A 15,963-nucleotide genomic window follows, 5' to 3' on the forward strand; every position below is an offset into this window, starting at 1 on the left:
ATATTAAATGATTTCACGGTGCCTGAGAATTGTATTATATTAAGCCCAGACAAGCGGGTGAAGTGTGAGTGTTGGGGGGGCGCGGTCTGGCTAGAAGGGCGCTTTGTAATTAATGTTTCCCAAAAAGGGGCAGTCCCTTTCGTTAACTCCAGTCCTTCAGGTGAAAAGAAAAATCTTTAAAGATTTTTTTTTTCCTCTTGCGGGATAACATCAGAAGGGTTTGTTGTCTGGCAGAGCCAATCAGCTTCCTTCCCTGCCGTAGATCACAGCTATAATACATAGCACTAAAGGCAGACTCTCTTCACAAGCGTCTGCAGCCTGGCTACCATTAAATTCCGCCTTTTTTATTTTTCCGCTTAAAAGACACAACTCTGATGTGTTCCGTTATCAGCAACCTGAAGCCTGTCATTTCTGCACCTGCCTCTATAGGTATCGGTGGATAGTAACAGAAGGAGACGAGACAAGGACACTGCAAAGCGAGCGAGAGAAGAGCAGCGAGAGTGAGTGAGTGAGAGAGAGAGAGAGAGAGAGAGAGAGAGATAGACACAGAAGAGGCTTCAAGTAATTAGATTCAATGGACGGAATGTTGCTTCTGACGAGAATCGTGTTAGCCGGCTTCATATGTGCTTCCTTGGTCTCCTTCGGGATGGCTTGTGGACCAGGAAGGGGCTACGGGAGAAGAAGACACCCGAAAAAACTGACTCCTTTAGCTTACAAGCAGTTCATTCCCAATGTGGCAGAGAAGACCCTAGGGGCCAGTGGCAGATATGAAGGGAAGACTACTAGGAATTCAGAGAGATTTAAGGAACTGACTCCCAATTACAATCCCGACATTATTTTTAAGGATGAAGAAAACACAGCTGCTGACAGACTAATGACACAGGTAGAGTAAAAAGAAAAAAAATGAAAGAAAGAAATAACAGACGCATCTGTGGCTATTTTTTTTTTTTCTTTAGCCGCAAAAAAATATGCGTGCAACAAGCTTATGAAGTTTAAAGCCTTCATTGATTTGTGGTATGCTTATGTCAATCTTTGAAAGTCATTTATGGGTAGTAGCAAGTCGCGAGCAATTATAAATTAAATTTTACTGGTATTCTGGGTATTGTTAAAATAGGCCTTTGGGTTGCATCTTTAGTAATGAAAGTAGGTACCTCAGAGGATGGGAACACTCTGTTGAACAACTGGACATTCATATGGAGTACTATGAATTCTGCTCCATAAGGTATAGTGCCGAACATATTTATAGTGTCTGTACGGGCGCGCGCACACGCACGTTCATACGTGTGTATGCATGTATGTATGTGTATACATGTGTGAATTAACGGTACCGAATAACAGCGAGACAGGGAAATCATGTGAATGACAGACGGAATCTATAAATGTAACTATAATACAGTCATGGAAAGTCGCTTTCTCGACCTTTCTTTTAAATGCGCCTTTAGGATTTGAGCAATTACACCGCACATACCGCAAAGCATTCATTCGCAGAGGTGTGCATTAGAGCATGAAAATAATGCTATTTTCTTGAAATATATTTTGTGACACTGTAAGCGGAACTCAAAGATTAACCTCGTGATATTTTAAATATGCAACTTCATACTTTGTGAGTGCGACGTGTTTGTTAGATGAATAAGAATACCGTTCTGACATTATTCAGCATCAGTTATTAACCTATTGGAGCCGACTGTTTCTTCCTGCTTGTCAAGGAGACGGAGACAGGGGAGGCGAGAGTAATGATGACCTATGAGCTTGAATAGACTTTATCTGCATGACCCGTTTGCATAGACTAGTTCATATTTAATTTGGGTCAGAAAAATGATCACTGCAGATGCGTTGAGCGATCTAGCTATTATTAGCCTTTGAATTGGTTTCTGCAGTGAATTCCTTCCTTCCATGCAGCGGCAAGTGTGTGGGGCGATTTAGAGACACGGGGCGGTGGTGCTCTATGGAATAAACCTCTTTAAATATTACAGGACCCTCAGGAGTGTGCAGCGCGTGGCACGCGGAGGCACGATTAAATATTCACTACCTTCACCACAATGGGAAATTCAGTTTCCTTCTCGTGTGCAGCGAAAATCGACATCCACTCTTGCACACAGAGGCACACGTTCCCACACGCACGTTCATAATATCCGATTCAAATCATAACCTTGTGAGAGACGGTGACAGCCCCCACCCCCCAGTTCCATCAGTGAAGAGTCAGCTCAGTCCCACATAGCCCTCGGTCATCGTTACTGAAGCTGCAAGACAGTGATCCGCACCAAGTCAGACACATCTTGCATTTTCAGCTCCACTTACTCCTCTTTTATCGATCGGAACAGCTAGGATTTCAGTTTGTATCTTTTTTTATACAACCAATGGTAACAGAAGAGCATCATTCAGAGATGCATTCTGCTTTATCTAAGAGACTGTTGTGCCTTTTTTCGTAAAATGAAAAAATACCAAAGGATATTTATTTTCTGTTTTAATATTGCAATGTTTCTCTGCTTTGTTAGGGTGCTGGCTGAATTGAATTTTGCTGTTGAGACGCATTTGTCCCGGCTGTGCTTTTAAAAGATGTTAGCGCTCAAGACAGAGGCAATTCCCTGGGAGTAGACTGCCTCTTCTACTCCACTTGCCACTCTTGCTGCATTAGCTGGCAGCATTTGAACTTATGACCTTCTGTCAATTTCTCTCAACTGTATTAAACAAAAGCAACTCATATTAGTCCGACGGAGCATTGGTGGCAAGCTGAACAGGCATGGATTTTTTTGACAGCTGACATCTTTCTTAATAGTCCATCACCGACTTTGCGATTAGAAGGAGTCTCTTGTGAAACGTTTCTATGGGTTTAATCTGAATGACTCCGGAGGCTTTATAAGGTCCTCAAAGAGAGGCAGTTACAGTCGGGGATTCGCTCCCGCTTTGATATCATTTCATTTTTAAATTATTGTTTCAGAGCACCTCATGCTCGCCGCGAAGATGCTGCTTTCATGTATTGGCTATACCTGTTCATGCCAGTTTACAGAAATGCAAGTTGACAGCCCAATTGTTAGTTTCACGTCTCACCGGCGTAATAAAGCGTTTCTTCTTGCACATTCTTTGCAAACCAACGTTCATTTTAAAATGCTGAATGTGGGTTTATCTGCCGAAACGGTTAACGGATCAAAAGCCGTCTGTTTAGACGAATAGGGTACCCTGCGGGGCATTTACGCTGAAGATAAAACCGAGTTCTGGTGTGGTTTTTATCCTTAACTTAAATGTAAATCATATACCAGGTAAAGTTATTATGGCAATAAACGAGTTTACCTCGGGCGGCATATAATCATTGATATCAGCACGGAGTAAACTCGAGCGACTTTTAAGTACAAAGATGTAGGCTTCCGTGCAACCGGCGGGGATCACCTCAAAGAAGCGCCGTGTTATTAACGTGCATGTGGGATTTCTCTGATACTAAAATGCAACCAAGACAAATAGCCAGTCACAATTTATTAACCAAGAAAAAAATCCTGCTTAAGTTTGCAGAGCCCACCAGGTTGTTTACTCTGACAGGTACTTGTTAAGTGTTTCCTTTAAGCAATTCATTTGTGAAGAGATTAAGGACTGGCAGCGAGGGCTTGTTGAACAACTTTGTATAAAGCACAAAGCGCTAAGCAGAGGGTCCTGCTGGGCTTCACGGTGACTGAGCAGAATTGGGCTTGATTTGCGGCACACGACCCAATGAATTAATAAATAGTTTGGGCTTCACGGCTTTTGACTCTGGCAATCCTGTTCAGAGTGCGCGCGGAGAGGCTTGGCAGGCCTCTTCCTGACAGCGAGCTATGAGCGCTCAGCGCAATCTTGGGCATTTTGATCTTTATGTTTCTTAATCGGTGTTCGGAATGAAAGGGGGACTGAGTTATAGAACCGGCTACGCTTCGGCCGACGCCGCAGAACTCGCCATCCGCGGAGCAAAATGCTTGCAAGACACCGGCCGTTTAGTTTGGCACGTTTCGTTAAAAATCACATGTACTAGTATACTATATCACAGGATGTACGACAAGTGTTTTTTAAAATGAGGAATGTCAAGGTTCTAAGCTCCTTATTTTAATAGAAAAAAATGCAAAATAAGTATTGGTATAGAAGAAAGTAAAATACATTCATGTTTCATCATAGTTTCACAGTTCTTCATAGGCAGTCAAATCACGTTCCTAAAAGTAACACTACATGAATAATGAAAGTTTCTGTCCCATTCTGGGACCGATGAAAAGCGTCTTTGTGATGTTTTATTTGACATATTGGTAAAGTGTTGGACAGAGTTGTCTTGGAGAAGGCTAAGCATCCCGGTGGAAGGTCTCAAGAGAGGTTACTAAGTGCTATATTTCAAGTTCCATTATATTGGGCTTGACGATTATACAATATATAGACATAGCTATATTGAGATTTCCAAGCCAGGTGTCTGTTTCCCTTAACGAAATGTGTGCACCATTACGAAGGTTTGGCATTTTCTTCCCAAATATAGCACACATATTCAAAGGATAAGGTGGAAAGTATAGGAAAATGTTTCATTGAGTCCTGTTTGGGTGCTTTGCCAAAGCTTTCCATCTCTGTGTTCTGGGGATGACCCTCCTTTGCTTCAGGTTGCTAAAGAGATTGATAGAAACATAAAACATAATAATAATAATAATAATAATAATAATAATAATAATAATAATAATAAACATCACAATGGTAACTCCGTTTCTTGCAGTCTAGTCTTTGTATTGATGTTGATTTGGTGTCCTTGTACTTTTCTGTACTCCTGTCATTTTTGGGATTTAGCTTTATTAGTAGATTATACACTGAATAGGAAAGTAGTGAGTACAGTTCAATTTGATTGACAGAAATTAAACACATTATTCACCTCTGTATAAATAAGTGTAAGTAACAATGAATATAAGTAATTTTGTAAAATATGAACTCTTCTTACGCATGCATACATTCTTTTCATGTTGTGGGCATACTGTTTGGCATTATGAAGTTCATTTAAACATTTCAATTCATATTAGTCAATTCAACACACACCTGGAAGAAACTTTAAAGTTTGTCCAACTCTCATGACATAAGTAGATGGTTAATTTAAATATTAGTTATGTAATAGCAAAGGTATAACAGTGCACCTAAAAATAACTATGTATATCATTTTTGGTCATTTTAATATAAAGTCCAAGTCAAATTTGCTTTATTGTAACTCTTTTCATTCTAGCACATGTTGTTAAATATGACGTGGTTCAATTTTCAGTATCATGTTAGTTTAAAAGTCATGTAGTGCTGATTAAAGAAAAACAAATTAGTGGAATTACAGAAGTCATTACTAAACTGTATTATTTCTTTATTGTATTCCTTCTAGTTGCAGTGGTTGCCCTGCACTGACTTGAAAACTGCAGTATAGTTTGTCAATCAAAATTAAGATAAGCTTGTTTTCAATACCACCTGAGTTTAAACATGTCTCAAAGTCAAGATATCAGCTATCGCAGTGTAAGTCACACAAACAAATTCAGTAACGTTGGATACATATTTGTCTAGGGTTCATGCTTTTATAGCTGTATACCAAAGGAAGTTCTTTCATTTTATGGCTTCTTAATAAAACTTTTTTCCTTTTGTATTTATTTATTTTTGTAGAGATGTAAGGACAAATTGAACTCTTTGGCAATCTCAGTAATGAATCAGTGGCCTGGCGTGAAGCTGAGAGTAACTGAAGGCTGGGATGAAGATGGTCACCACTCTGAAGAATCTCTGCATTATGAAGGGAGAGCCGTTGATATCACTACCTCGGACAGAGACCGCAGCAAATATGGCATGCTTGCCAGGCTGGCAGTGGAGGCTGGCTTTGACTGGGTTTATTATGAGTCAAAAGCCCACATACATTGTTCAGTAAAAGCAGGTAAAAAGATTTATATTACTGAAGGGGGCAAAATGAGGTAAATAAAAAGGAAATTAATGCAATCTAACCATAGCTGAAAAAATACCATTTGCTTGAATTTATTTTTTAAAAATAGGAGCGTAAACTGTGAATAATTTCAAATAAATGTGGCATCCCAAAGAAACTTATATAAATTTCTTTATACTAAATTATTATATGACAGTCTTATTAAAAACAAATTTTTTCACTAAATATGGAAATCTAAAATTATTAAAATCATAAGTTTTGCAACACAAGATAATCTGTTATTGAATAAGGATCATTATTTGTTGTAACCATACAGTATCTGCGAAGCAGGACAGGTTTTTGTAGCCATTTTACTGTGCCCACCGTTTTGTTTGGGCTCACCCACTCCAAACGGTGCATTTACTGGGACATCTGTGGTGGAAACTGAAAAGGCGAAAGTTATTGGTTTCGTTTAAAGGAAAAGAAAATCTCATTTGTGGCTCATGAGTAATATAAACGTGCACTTAGGTGTGAGAGGTCTGATATGTTAAAGACATTTGGTTAACCATTACCCCTCATCTGTAATTACGGTAGTCAATAATGAAATCATTTGCTCCGTTGTTAATCTTTTGCGGTTAAGTTTATGTTTTTATGACTCATGACATTATCCAAAAAGAAGATTGTTGTAGCGAATGAATAAATGAAGTATGGCGATGAATGTATAGTTGATGATGGGATTCGTTTGGAAATTGAACTGCTATGTCCTGGTAAAGCCTTTCCCGACAAATAAGTTTCTGTTATGTATTTGTTTGTTTGCAATTTGAAAAGTCAATTTCTTTTTTGTAAATGGGTACTTTTAACGAAATAACTGAAGCTAAATTAACTTTTGAACCAAAAACTAGTCAAAAGATTATAGACTTTTTTTCCCTAAATCTAGAGTGGTGAAAGTGTTTGTCAGATCTTTAATAATCACGTGCACAGAAATGTTGAAATACACCTAATCCGATAAACGTGAAAGATTATATTATGTTCATGTAACGCCACTCTGCGTTTTGAGAATGAATAGCAATAGTTTAGAATATGAAGTGAAAACTGGTTATTTAAATTTGTAAATATGTACATGCAAATATCTTACATTCTAAGAAACGGCTTCTCAGGTATAACGGAGTTGTTTTATTAATTCGAATCACTTTTCAATACTAAGGCTGGTTATTTGTGTGCATGTTCAACATGTAGGCGTTGTGTATTCTGTTTCAAGAGAAAAAAAAGTTTAATACATTTGACTAGTAAATCAAATTTAACTTGATATTGAAATTAAAAATCTGTAATCTCCTTGTATTGAAAGCCATTAACAAAATTGAATACAGTTTTTGTTGTTTCATATTTTATGCAAATAGAAAAATAACAATTTTGCTGCCTGTATCTTATAAAAAGGCTGACTTAAAGCCGTCGACCGTTCATGAATAATTTTCCCACCGGTGTCAGACCCGCAATTCATCTTGTTTAATATGAAGTTTAGTAGATTTGAAAATTCTGCACCGGATAACATTGGGAATTATGTTTTGTATCCCTGAAAGAATGTGACGGATTTCCTTAATAGAAGCAGTCTTGTAAAAGGGATTTAATCTTAGAATTGTGAAGGATAAGACCATTGCCTCTGACACTATACATTTGAACGAGAAGGGCTATAGAGGTTTTCTAAATTATCTTATTGTTCGCGTTTTGGTCAACTATGTAACACCAGATGAATGTAATAATCCCATCACACACATATTGTATTAAAACAGCAAGTGGCAAAGCTACTGTTTAAAATTCACCGCACACCTTGAGCTTTTTAGATCATATTTGATCTATGTCATGCAGGGTCGTGTGACTGTACCCAGGCTGATTTCAGCAGCGCAATGTCGACTAAAGCTGGTTTTCAATTGTTGCCACCTCATTTCATGCCAAAGCATCTTATGAGAAGATTAAACGCGTAAATACTGAGCAGGAAGATTCCTTTCTCCCCATCTCTGTTTGCTAAAAGTATGATCCCGGAGACTGGAATGTAAAGAAGAGTTCTCCCAAGGCTTGAATTTATTGTCAGTTAGGCAGTGGTCGTAAAAGGACATTGATGGGCTGCTGCGAGCATTTAGAGACATTGGCTTCATTTAAAATTCAAATACACATCTTGAGTGGCTCTGCTGTGCAAATAGTGGTCGCAGCGGCTTGTATTTTTTTTTTTTCCTTGAGAGTATGTGCGTGAATTGGCACATTAGAGCTCCTGCACCTGAGCAAATATGGGAAAGGAGCTGGGAAAAGTGTCAGTGTCCTTCCCTCCAAGAGTGGGTTCATCTATTAAGCGAATTTGAATGACAATGTCTGCTCTTTATCGGTTTTTAATTAGAAGAACCGAGCTTGCACATCTCTAGGCTTTCCCTTTTCACACCTCTTTCTTTTAGATTTGTGCGGGGTTTTACCTCACATTATGGATGGAGGGCGCTGAAAATTTCAGGATTACTAAAATGCTGACTTGAGATTGAAGAGGAGAACAGTTGTTTTCTCAGGAAGTTCCTTCACATAGCAAATAGTGTCCACTTGAGATTTTTGTCATATGATGGCCACGAAAGTCTTTAACAAATCAATAACCCCCGACCTCTTGCTTGCAAACAGAAAGCGATTTCCTGATAACGCGTTAAGTGTCTTTGTAATGCGGTAGTCTTACAAATTGATTAGCAACGGGATATCTTTTGGGCTTTAACGAAGACAAGAGAGAGAGAGAGAGTGAAAGAGAGAGAGTGAGAGAGAGAGATGGAGAGAGAGAGAGAGAGAGAGAGAGAGAGAGATGAAACAACCTGCAATTGAGAATAACCTAATTCTACAAATCGGCTTCGGCCTGGGTTACATTATCTTTCTGGCCCCCTCTTAACCCTTGCACTATCAATATGATAGCCTGTTTGCTTGACACTACTTTGCTAATCTTTCTGGATATCTTGACTTTCTTAATTTTATCGCAGAAGTCAGGCTGTTTACCTACTGTAATAACCTTTTATAATATATTTAGTGTGTGCTGCCATGTAATCAGTAATGGTCTTTGAAATGTTACCAGTTATATACTAAAAAGGTGTACAGTATGCCTTAAACTGACTTGTGCTTTTTCATGTTTCTGTCTTACAGAAAACTCTGTGGCTGCTAAATCAGGTGGTTGTTTTCCTGGTTCATCCTCTGTGATACTGAGTAACGGAGAACCAAAACTAGTGAAAAATCTGATCCCTGGAGACAAACTATTGGCAGTGAATGACCAAGGAGGCCTCGTTTTTACAGATTTCATTATGTTTGCAGACAAAGACAGCAATACCAGGAGAATTTATTATGTCATTGAAACAGAGGAGATTGGCAAAAAGATCACTCTCACAGCTGCCCATCTTCTGTTTGTGTCTGATAACACTACTGGCGGCTCATTAATGAAGACAACATTTGCAAGTAAAGTAAAACCTGGGCAACAGGTCTATGTAGCTGAAGGTGCAAGTGATCCGCTCCAACTGGTTACAGTTAAAAGGATTTACTTGGAAGAGCATAAAGATGCCTTTGCACCAATCACTACCCATGGTACCATCGTAGTTGATCATATACTAGCATCCTGCTATGCTGTGATAGAAGAACACAGACTGGCACATTGGGCATTTGGACCTGTCCGATTGGTATATGGACTAACATCTTTATTGTTCCCAAAAGACAATTCAATAACCAACAGTACTGGCCAAGAAGATGGCATTCATTGGTATTCCAATGCTCTGTATCACATAGGAACATGGCTCTTGGTCAATGACTCCATTCATCCACTTGGAATGGCAATGAACTCTAGTTGAAGGTGTTAACAAATTTAAAGAATATTAAAAGACTTTGTTCTTTTTTATTTAGGACAAAAATGAAAGTAGGACTAAAGAGACAGAGACCCCACAAAGAAGTTCTGGAATATTTATTTCATTGACATATACACTTTTTCTCCTCAAAGAATAAATGGACCCTCAAGAGCCTTAAACCTACTATTTCAGTAATTTATTTTCTCTTGAACTGTCACTACTGTAACTGAACTCAAATTTTGAGTCCAGTGCACATTTTTTTCTTCAGTTTAAGAAAACAAAAAGAAAAAAAAAAAAAACCAGCAACGTTTGTGCTTAAAATGACTGTTAACCTGCTGAGGGTGCATACTTCACTGGGGGTCCATAAATTATATTTTTATACACAGAATTGTAAATTAGATTTTTGACAGATCGTTACTGAATTACATTTCGTTATTTGAAATAGTGTAAGATATGAGAATATATTATTTTAATTTAAATAGTTGCAAAATATAAAGTCTTGGCCATCTTGTACGATTTTGTGTTCATGATTATGGTTTTTTTTTATTTTATTTTTATATATTATTTGGGAATTGCAGCGTGTTGTATAAACGGGGAAGAATCACAGAGACAAGATTATATATATATATATATATTTTTTAATTTTCTTTCAGAAACTGTTTAACTGCACATGTTGACAATTTCCACTTATAGTCTCTAGTAGTACAGGCAACCAAGATGTTTCATTTAAGAAATTTTAAAAACATAACTGGTGTAAATTTACTAAAATGTATTTTTTGCATATTTTGTAATAGTTAATTAGTTTTATAGAAATAAAAGACACAAGAGTCAGAATTTGATTAGTATTTAAGACTTTTAAGTGTCCATGCCCTTCAGTTTTCTTATTGAGACAGTGTTTAAAGAGTTATTTAGAATTTATTTATGTTTTATTACAAACCTAAGATAAAGGAAATATTCATGCTACATCTGTCATATTTTTGTCATTCAACACATGGTTCTTAATATTGGGAAAAAAATTATATCCAGTCCTATTTTTTTTAAACAGTTGGACTTTCAGTGCCAGTAAATCAAATTACAATTTGCTTTTATTAGGAATAAGTGAAATTGATTTTATTAAGTTCTGATAACAAACGAACTAACATTGTCATGGTGAAAATTTGGAAAGTAGTTTTTTATCTTGTTTTATTACTTATCACTTCATTTACTGCATCAGCTGATTAAGTTGATTATGAACTTTCCAGTGTACAATCACTTGCTGTTTTGACATTACTGTTTTACTGGGTATGTTCATTTATTCCCAGATCACTATGTATAGGTCAGTTTTATGGCCACCATTCGTTTTTCCCCTTTAAGTTAAGTAATACAGAATATAAAAGGCTCGTATGCACTTATGTGTCTGCTAGTTCTGGGTAAAGTGAAATCTCTAATTAAGAAATATTACAAATGTGACAAAAAAGTACAAGGAAAGACTGAACATTTTGCCTGCTCTAACAACCGTAATGTCAAAGTTATTTACATGGAAAAGAAAGTTATTTATGTTAGCTGCTACATACTAGAAAGTGTCAGAAGGCATCTCGATCATTGCATGTTAATTGAAAAATCAATAATGAAAATGAATTTCAGTAAACTGAAATTTGACAAGACAATTCACTTTTGAGTAACGATTATACCTAATCTGTATTATTATGAGGACCATTAACAAGAATCCTCATGGCCTGAAAAAGGGATGAAACTGAATTTGTCAAGCTATTGTTTTAAAACAACACAGGGGAAGTAATGTTATCAGTGTGGGGCATTGGTTTAGAAAACATCTCCAAAAGGGAGTTTACAGTGAGGTCATAAATAAAAAGACAATAAAAGGTAAATGTGTTTTTATTATTATTATTTTTGTAAGCAATTAAAATGTTCAAAACTTCCTTTTTTGATCATGACTATTATCAGACTTGTAGCATTGCTGATACGGTGTAAATCCCGCAGGCAAAGTCATAAGCTGTCCTGTCAAATACGGAAGCAAAATCTCAGTTGAAATTACTTTGTGTCTTCTAACTCGGCATGTAACTGTTGTTTTTCTTCTTTTTTTATTTGCCTATTTATAAGCACATCAAAACAATCATCATGTTGTTTTACAGAAATCAAATGCAAAACTGTGGGGAAGGCTGTGATGCTTAAATGCATACAATCCAGTACATGGAAGATGTCCTCATCATGCTCCAAAGACTTCATTCCCAATCCGCATCTCTCCTTAAAATTCACTACTACAGAGACTTACTATTATTATCCTTGTACATGTATTGAATCGACTTGAACGGGTTACAGATAGTAGTGTAAATGAAAGAAATTTGACAGTTTTTACCATAACACTACATTCACATTGTCATGGAACTGGTATGGATAACAAGATAGTTTTATTATTGAGACACCAGTAGTTCTTACTCTATATTGTTGTTTCGTCCCTCTTTCTAAAAGTGTATCAAAACAATTTCCTTCTGAATTCTGAAATATATAGTTGAAAATTGCAGCACAGACAGTGTAGTGTTCATTTTTGCTACATATAGTTAAGCTTAATGAGCCGTGTTATCACATACATTGTAGCAGGCATTATTGTACGGGAGTTGACTTTGTGGTCACAGTTGCCAAATGTATATTACTGCATGGAAAATAAAATGAAAAAAGAATCTGCCAGCAAGTCGGCTATGGTACAACAGACATCATTGTTTCAAATAAAGCAAAAAATACGGCAACTTGATTCCTTAGACTGTCATAATTGGTCAATGAAAGTGGCCAATCATTAGTCAGTTGTTCTTTGTTCACATTTGCCGTCTTGAGTAATACAAAATAACTCCTTCCTCTGGTACATGTTGGTATACATCTGATTGTGGTTTACAAAACACACAGATAATTAGTTTGATTCATTCTACTTTGTAACAACTAAGAGTTGTGCTCCACAGAAAATCAGGATTTATGATATTACAGATTTTGAAATTACCCCTTAAACATTACATTTAGATTTCTGCAATGTTGTTAAAGATTTGGAATTTAATCTTTAAACATATTTGAAATTTTAACATCAACCACCTCTAATTACTGCACACAACTTCTATCCATCCCTTTTCACAGCCACGCATTACAAGACCACAGGGCCATTATTGTCCTATCAATATGTGTTGAATGAGCTGTCAGTATAAGTTGTAAATATTTATGCACGCAAAATAAGACAGCTAATATAATTAAAATCCTTCTGAACGGTAGTTTCTTCCTGAATGTCACTTAAGACAGTCAAACCTATGTTTGATTAAGCAATGTTGCATTTTTAAAATTCACGATCAATGGGCCTAAATCTATTCCCTGTTTTTATCTTGTTTATAGTGTGCTACTATTTTCATTGTGTAATTTTTGGTAGTGCACTATATTTTTAAACAAAACTGTTGGGTACATATGGATCATTAATGACTTCTGATCATGTCCCAGTAACACAGAAGAACAGAAGTTAAAATATAAAATGTCTTACAACATTAGAAATCCATCAAACGTAATTAGTGGTAAAAATGAAAGTGGCGGCAAACACAAATTATTTCAGATTAAATAAACTTTCAAATAATTATCAATATCCAAGCAAATTTAGAATGAAAAATGGAAACTCAATGATAATACATGTGATTAAAAGGGTAACCATATATGTGACATATATTAGCAGGTAGTTTATAAAAATCACAGACTAAATTATAAATTAATATTAGAGTTAAAGCATTGAGTCTAAAGTTATGATATTGAAATTATAATCAGGAGTTATTTTAGCTGCCCCCAGCTATTGCTAGTATTTATTTGAGAGCCCATGCTTTTTGTGTGCTACAATTTCACTTTCTATATGGTAAGTGTAACATAATACTTAATGGGCAGATTATGAATGCGTATAATAAAACATACATCAGCTCTGTTGAAATTCTACGGTTTAACTGAGACCTCTAGGGGTCGCACACTAAAATAGCATGTTATAGTCCTGAAAATACTTTACAACAATGGAGACTAGGCATACAATCTTGGGCTTGAAGAATTATAATTGAAAAACATAAAAAACACTGTTTTAAACTCTGGAGTATATTCAGTAATTAATCATATCCCATATTTTCTCATGAGACCTTATCTCAGACATCTGTACACTTATTAAATTATAGACTTTGTCTTGACATCTTGCCTGAAGAAGGAGCCTGAGTTGCCTCGAAAGCTTGCATATTGTAATCTTTCTAGTTAGCCAATAAAAGGTGTCATTTTGCTTGGCTTTTCTCTACATTCATAATGGCTAACATGGTACAACACCCTAGCACTACAGACTTTGTAACTAATTTGAACTATAAACTAATTTTCATATTAACTAGAATTCCTTTAACTGAAATCATTACTCTTCTAAACTACAACTAATTAACTGGTAAAGTAAGTCTGCAAAAAAAGAAGGGTGTTTGAATACTTAACCTTAAACACTATGTGCTGCTGAGATAGCCACTTTGGATTACTGAAAACACAGAATTTCCATGTCCTATTTTTCCAAATGGTAAAAGTCAGTTGTTCTGTACTCTGCTTGGTGCAGCCATCAGTAACTGAATAAACCTATTCTCGTTTTGTACAGTAAGTTTCTTCTGGTCAGAGCAGAGCGCCATTGGAGTGAGTCCTTACAATGACACACAGAAATCATGCCAGGACACAATTCACGCTGGACTCATTTACAATACATCTGTCTGTATATATTTTTGGGGTTTGGGAGGAAAGTACAAATCTTTGGAATTAACACCTGGAGGAAAGCAAATTCTGGAATACAGGAACAGCAAAATTGTAATGATACCCTCTTCAACCTCCATGTTGCCCATAAATTTATTTACCAACTACAAAAAGTAAAAAATATATAGTGGAATTTGTAAATCAAAACTGGTTAGTTCAGGTATAATGCTTACGGCCTGGGGAACATACTGTTTTTGAAAAACACCATTAAGCTTCTGTTAATTTTATGACTTTTTCAAATTCATGAAAAAGAATAACCTGTCTTTTTAGTTCTTCAGTATAGATTTTATTACTTTGAAATGTGAAAGTGCTGCATGAAGAGTTAGAAAATTTAATAGCGTGGAAATACCTTATTGGAATCTGTATAACAAGTAGCATGAAAGAAAGCCAAAATAGTTCATAGTATCACACATTGTATATGATGGCTAAGACTTGCAAGAAGGCTGCAAGATTTATTTAAAAATTACTGAGCTGCCACAGATGAGTAAAAGTGAAGAAGGAAAATAAGAGAAAAAGGCTTTGAGTGAGGTGGTAGCATTTTGAAGAACCCCATGGCATTTATTGGCAAATGATTTATCCATCCATTCATTATCCAACTCCCTATATCCTAACTACAGGGTCACGGGAGCCAATCCCAGCCAACACAGGGTGCAAGGCAGGAAACAAACCCCGGGCAGGGCGCCAGCCAACCACAGGGCACACACACACACACCAAGCACAATTTAGGATTGCCTATGTACCTAACTTGCATGTCTTTAAAGGAAACCCACTCGGACACAGGGAGAACATGCAAACTCCACGCAGGGAGGACCCGGGAAGTGAACTCAGGTCTCCTAACTACAAGGCAGCAGCGCTACCACTGCGCCACTGTGCCGTCCCTATAATAAATAAAATTCAAAGTAATGCTAATGTTATACTACAGTACAGACATTAAACATAGGTTAGTTTGTCACCCTCAAATGCATTTATTTAATTTACTACTTAATGTTCATATATGAAATTACACTAGCAAACTTTCATACTGTAATTCCAATTTCTTGCCAATTTGTTAGAAACAACAACCTAATAGTAATTCATGATTAGATTTTCCATTTATTCTCAGAGAAATCTAAATTCATTATAACATGGACCCAATGAGGAGTCAAACATTTAGCACAGGGAATCTTGCCTGGCTTTCACAATCTCTAGTTCAAATAGCCTACTTCCAACACATTTACAGAGAGTTGATTGGGATATGGTTGTAGTAACAGGAAAGGTTGCTGAATTTATTTCCAAACTAATGCCAGTTAATTTAATCCTTTTGATAAAGCCTCTTCACAGATGATTCTGCTATCATCGCAGGACATAATTGATCAGGAAATGATGTGCAGATATGTCATGGTATTCTCACATTGCTGAATGTATATTTAGGGACCCTATGTGTGCCAAAAAACAAATTGCCACTGCCAGTTTTCATGGTTACCATTGACAAATTGGATGCATATG

General features: G+C 36.5%; 1 protein-coding gene across 3 annotated transcripts; it reads left to right on the plus strand.

Moving 5' to 3' along the window:
* The first annotated feature begins 210 nt into the window (after positions 1 to 210).
* On the plus strand, positions 211 to 10,007 carry shha (sonic hedgehog signaling molecule a). Of its 3 annotated transcripts, XM_039753625.1 has the most exons (4): positions 2,293 to 2,332; positions 5,348 to 5,475; positions 5,620 to 5,881; positions 9,023 to 10,007. In XM_039753625.1, the coding sequence occupies exons 2-4, from the start codon at positions 5,443 to 5,445 to the stop codon at positions 9,712 to 9,714; spliced, it is 987 nt and encodes a 328-aa protein (XP_039609559.1). In that variant the 5' UTR covers positions 2,293 to 2,332; positions 5,348 to 5,442; the 3' UTR covers positions 9,715 to 10,007. The 3 variants fall into 3 exon arrangements, with proteins under 3 accessions (XP_039609556.1, XP_039609559.1, XP_039609558.1); XM_039753622.1 differs by lacking the exons at positions 2,293 to 2,332; positions 5,348 to 5,475 and adding an exon at positions 211 to 883; XM_039753624.1 differs by lacking the exon at positions 2,293 to 2,332 and having other exon boundaries at positions 5,292 to 5,475.
* The last annotated feature ends 5,956 nt before the right edge of the window (positions 10,008 to 15,963 follow it).

The sequence above is a fragment of the Polypterus senegalus genome, chromosome 5 (assembly GCF_016835505.1).
Source record: "Polypterus senegalus isolate Bchr_013 chromosome 5, ASM1683550v1, whole genome shotgun sequence".
NCBI lineage: Eukaryota > Metazoa > Chordata > Cladistia > Polypteriformes > Polypteridae > Polypterus > Polypterus senegalus.

Excerpts from the sequence above, each read along its gene's own strand:
- shha (XM_039753622.1), top strand. The coding sequence starts at position 575 with ATGGACGGAATGTTGCTTCTGACGAGAATCGTGTTAGCCGGCTTCATA. Across the intron at positions 884-5,619 it reads CTGACAGACTAATGACACAG|AGATGTAAGGACAAATTGAA; the intron begins GTAGAGTAAAAA and ends TTATTTTTGTAG. Across the intron at positions 5,882-9,022 it reads ACATTGTTCAGTAAAAGCAG|AAAACTCTGTGGCTGCTAAA; the intron begins GTAAAAAGATTT and ends TCTGTCTTACAG.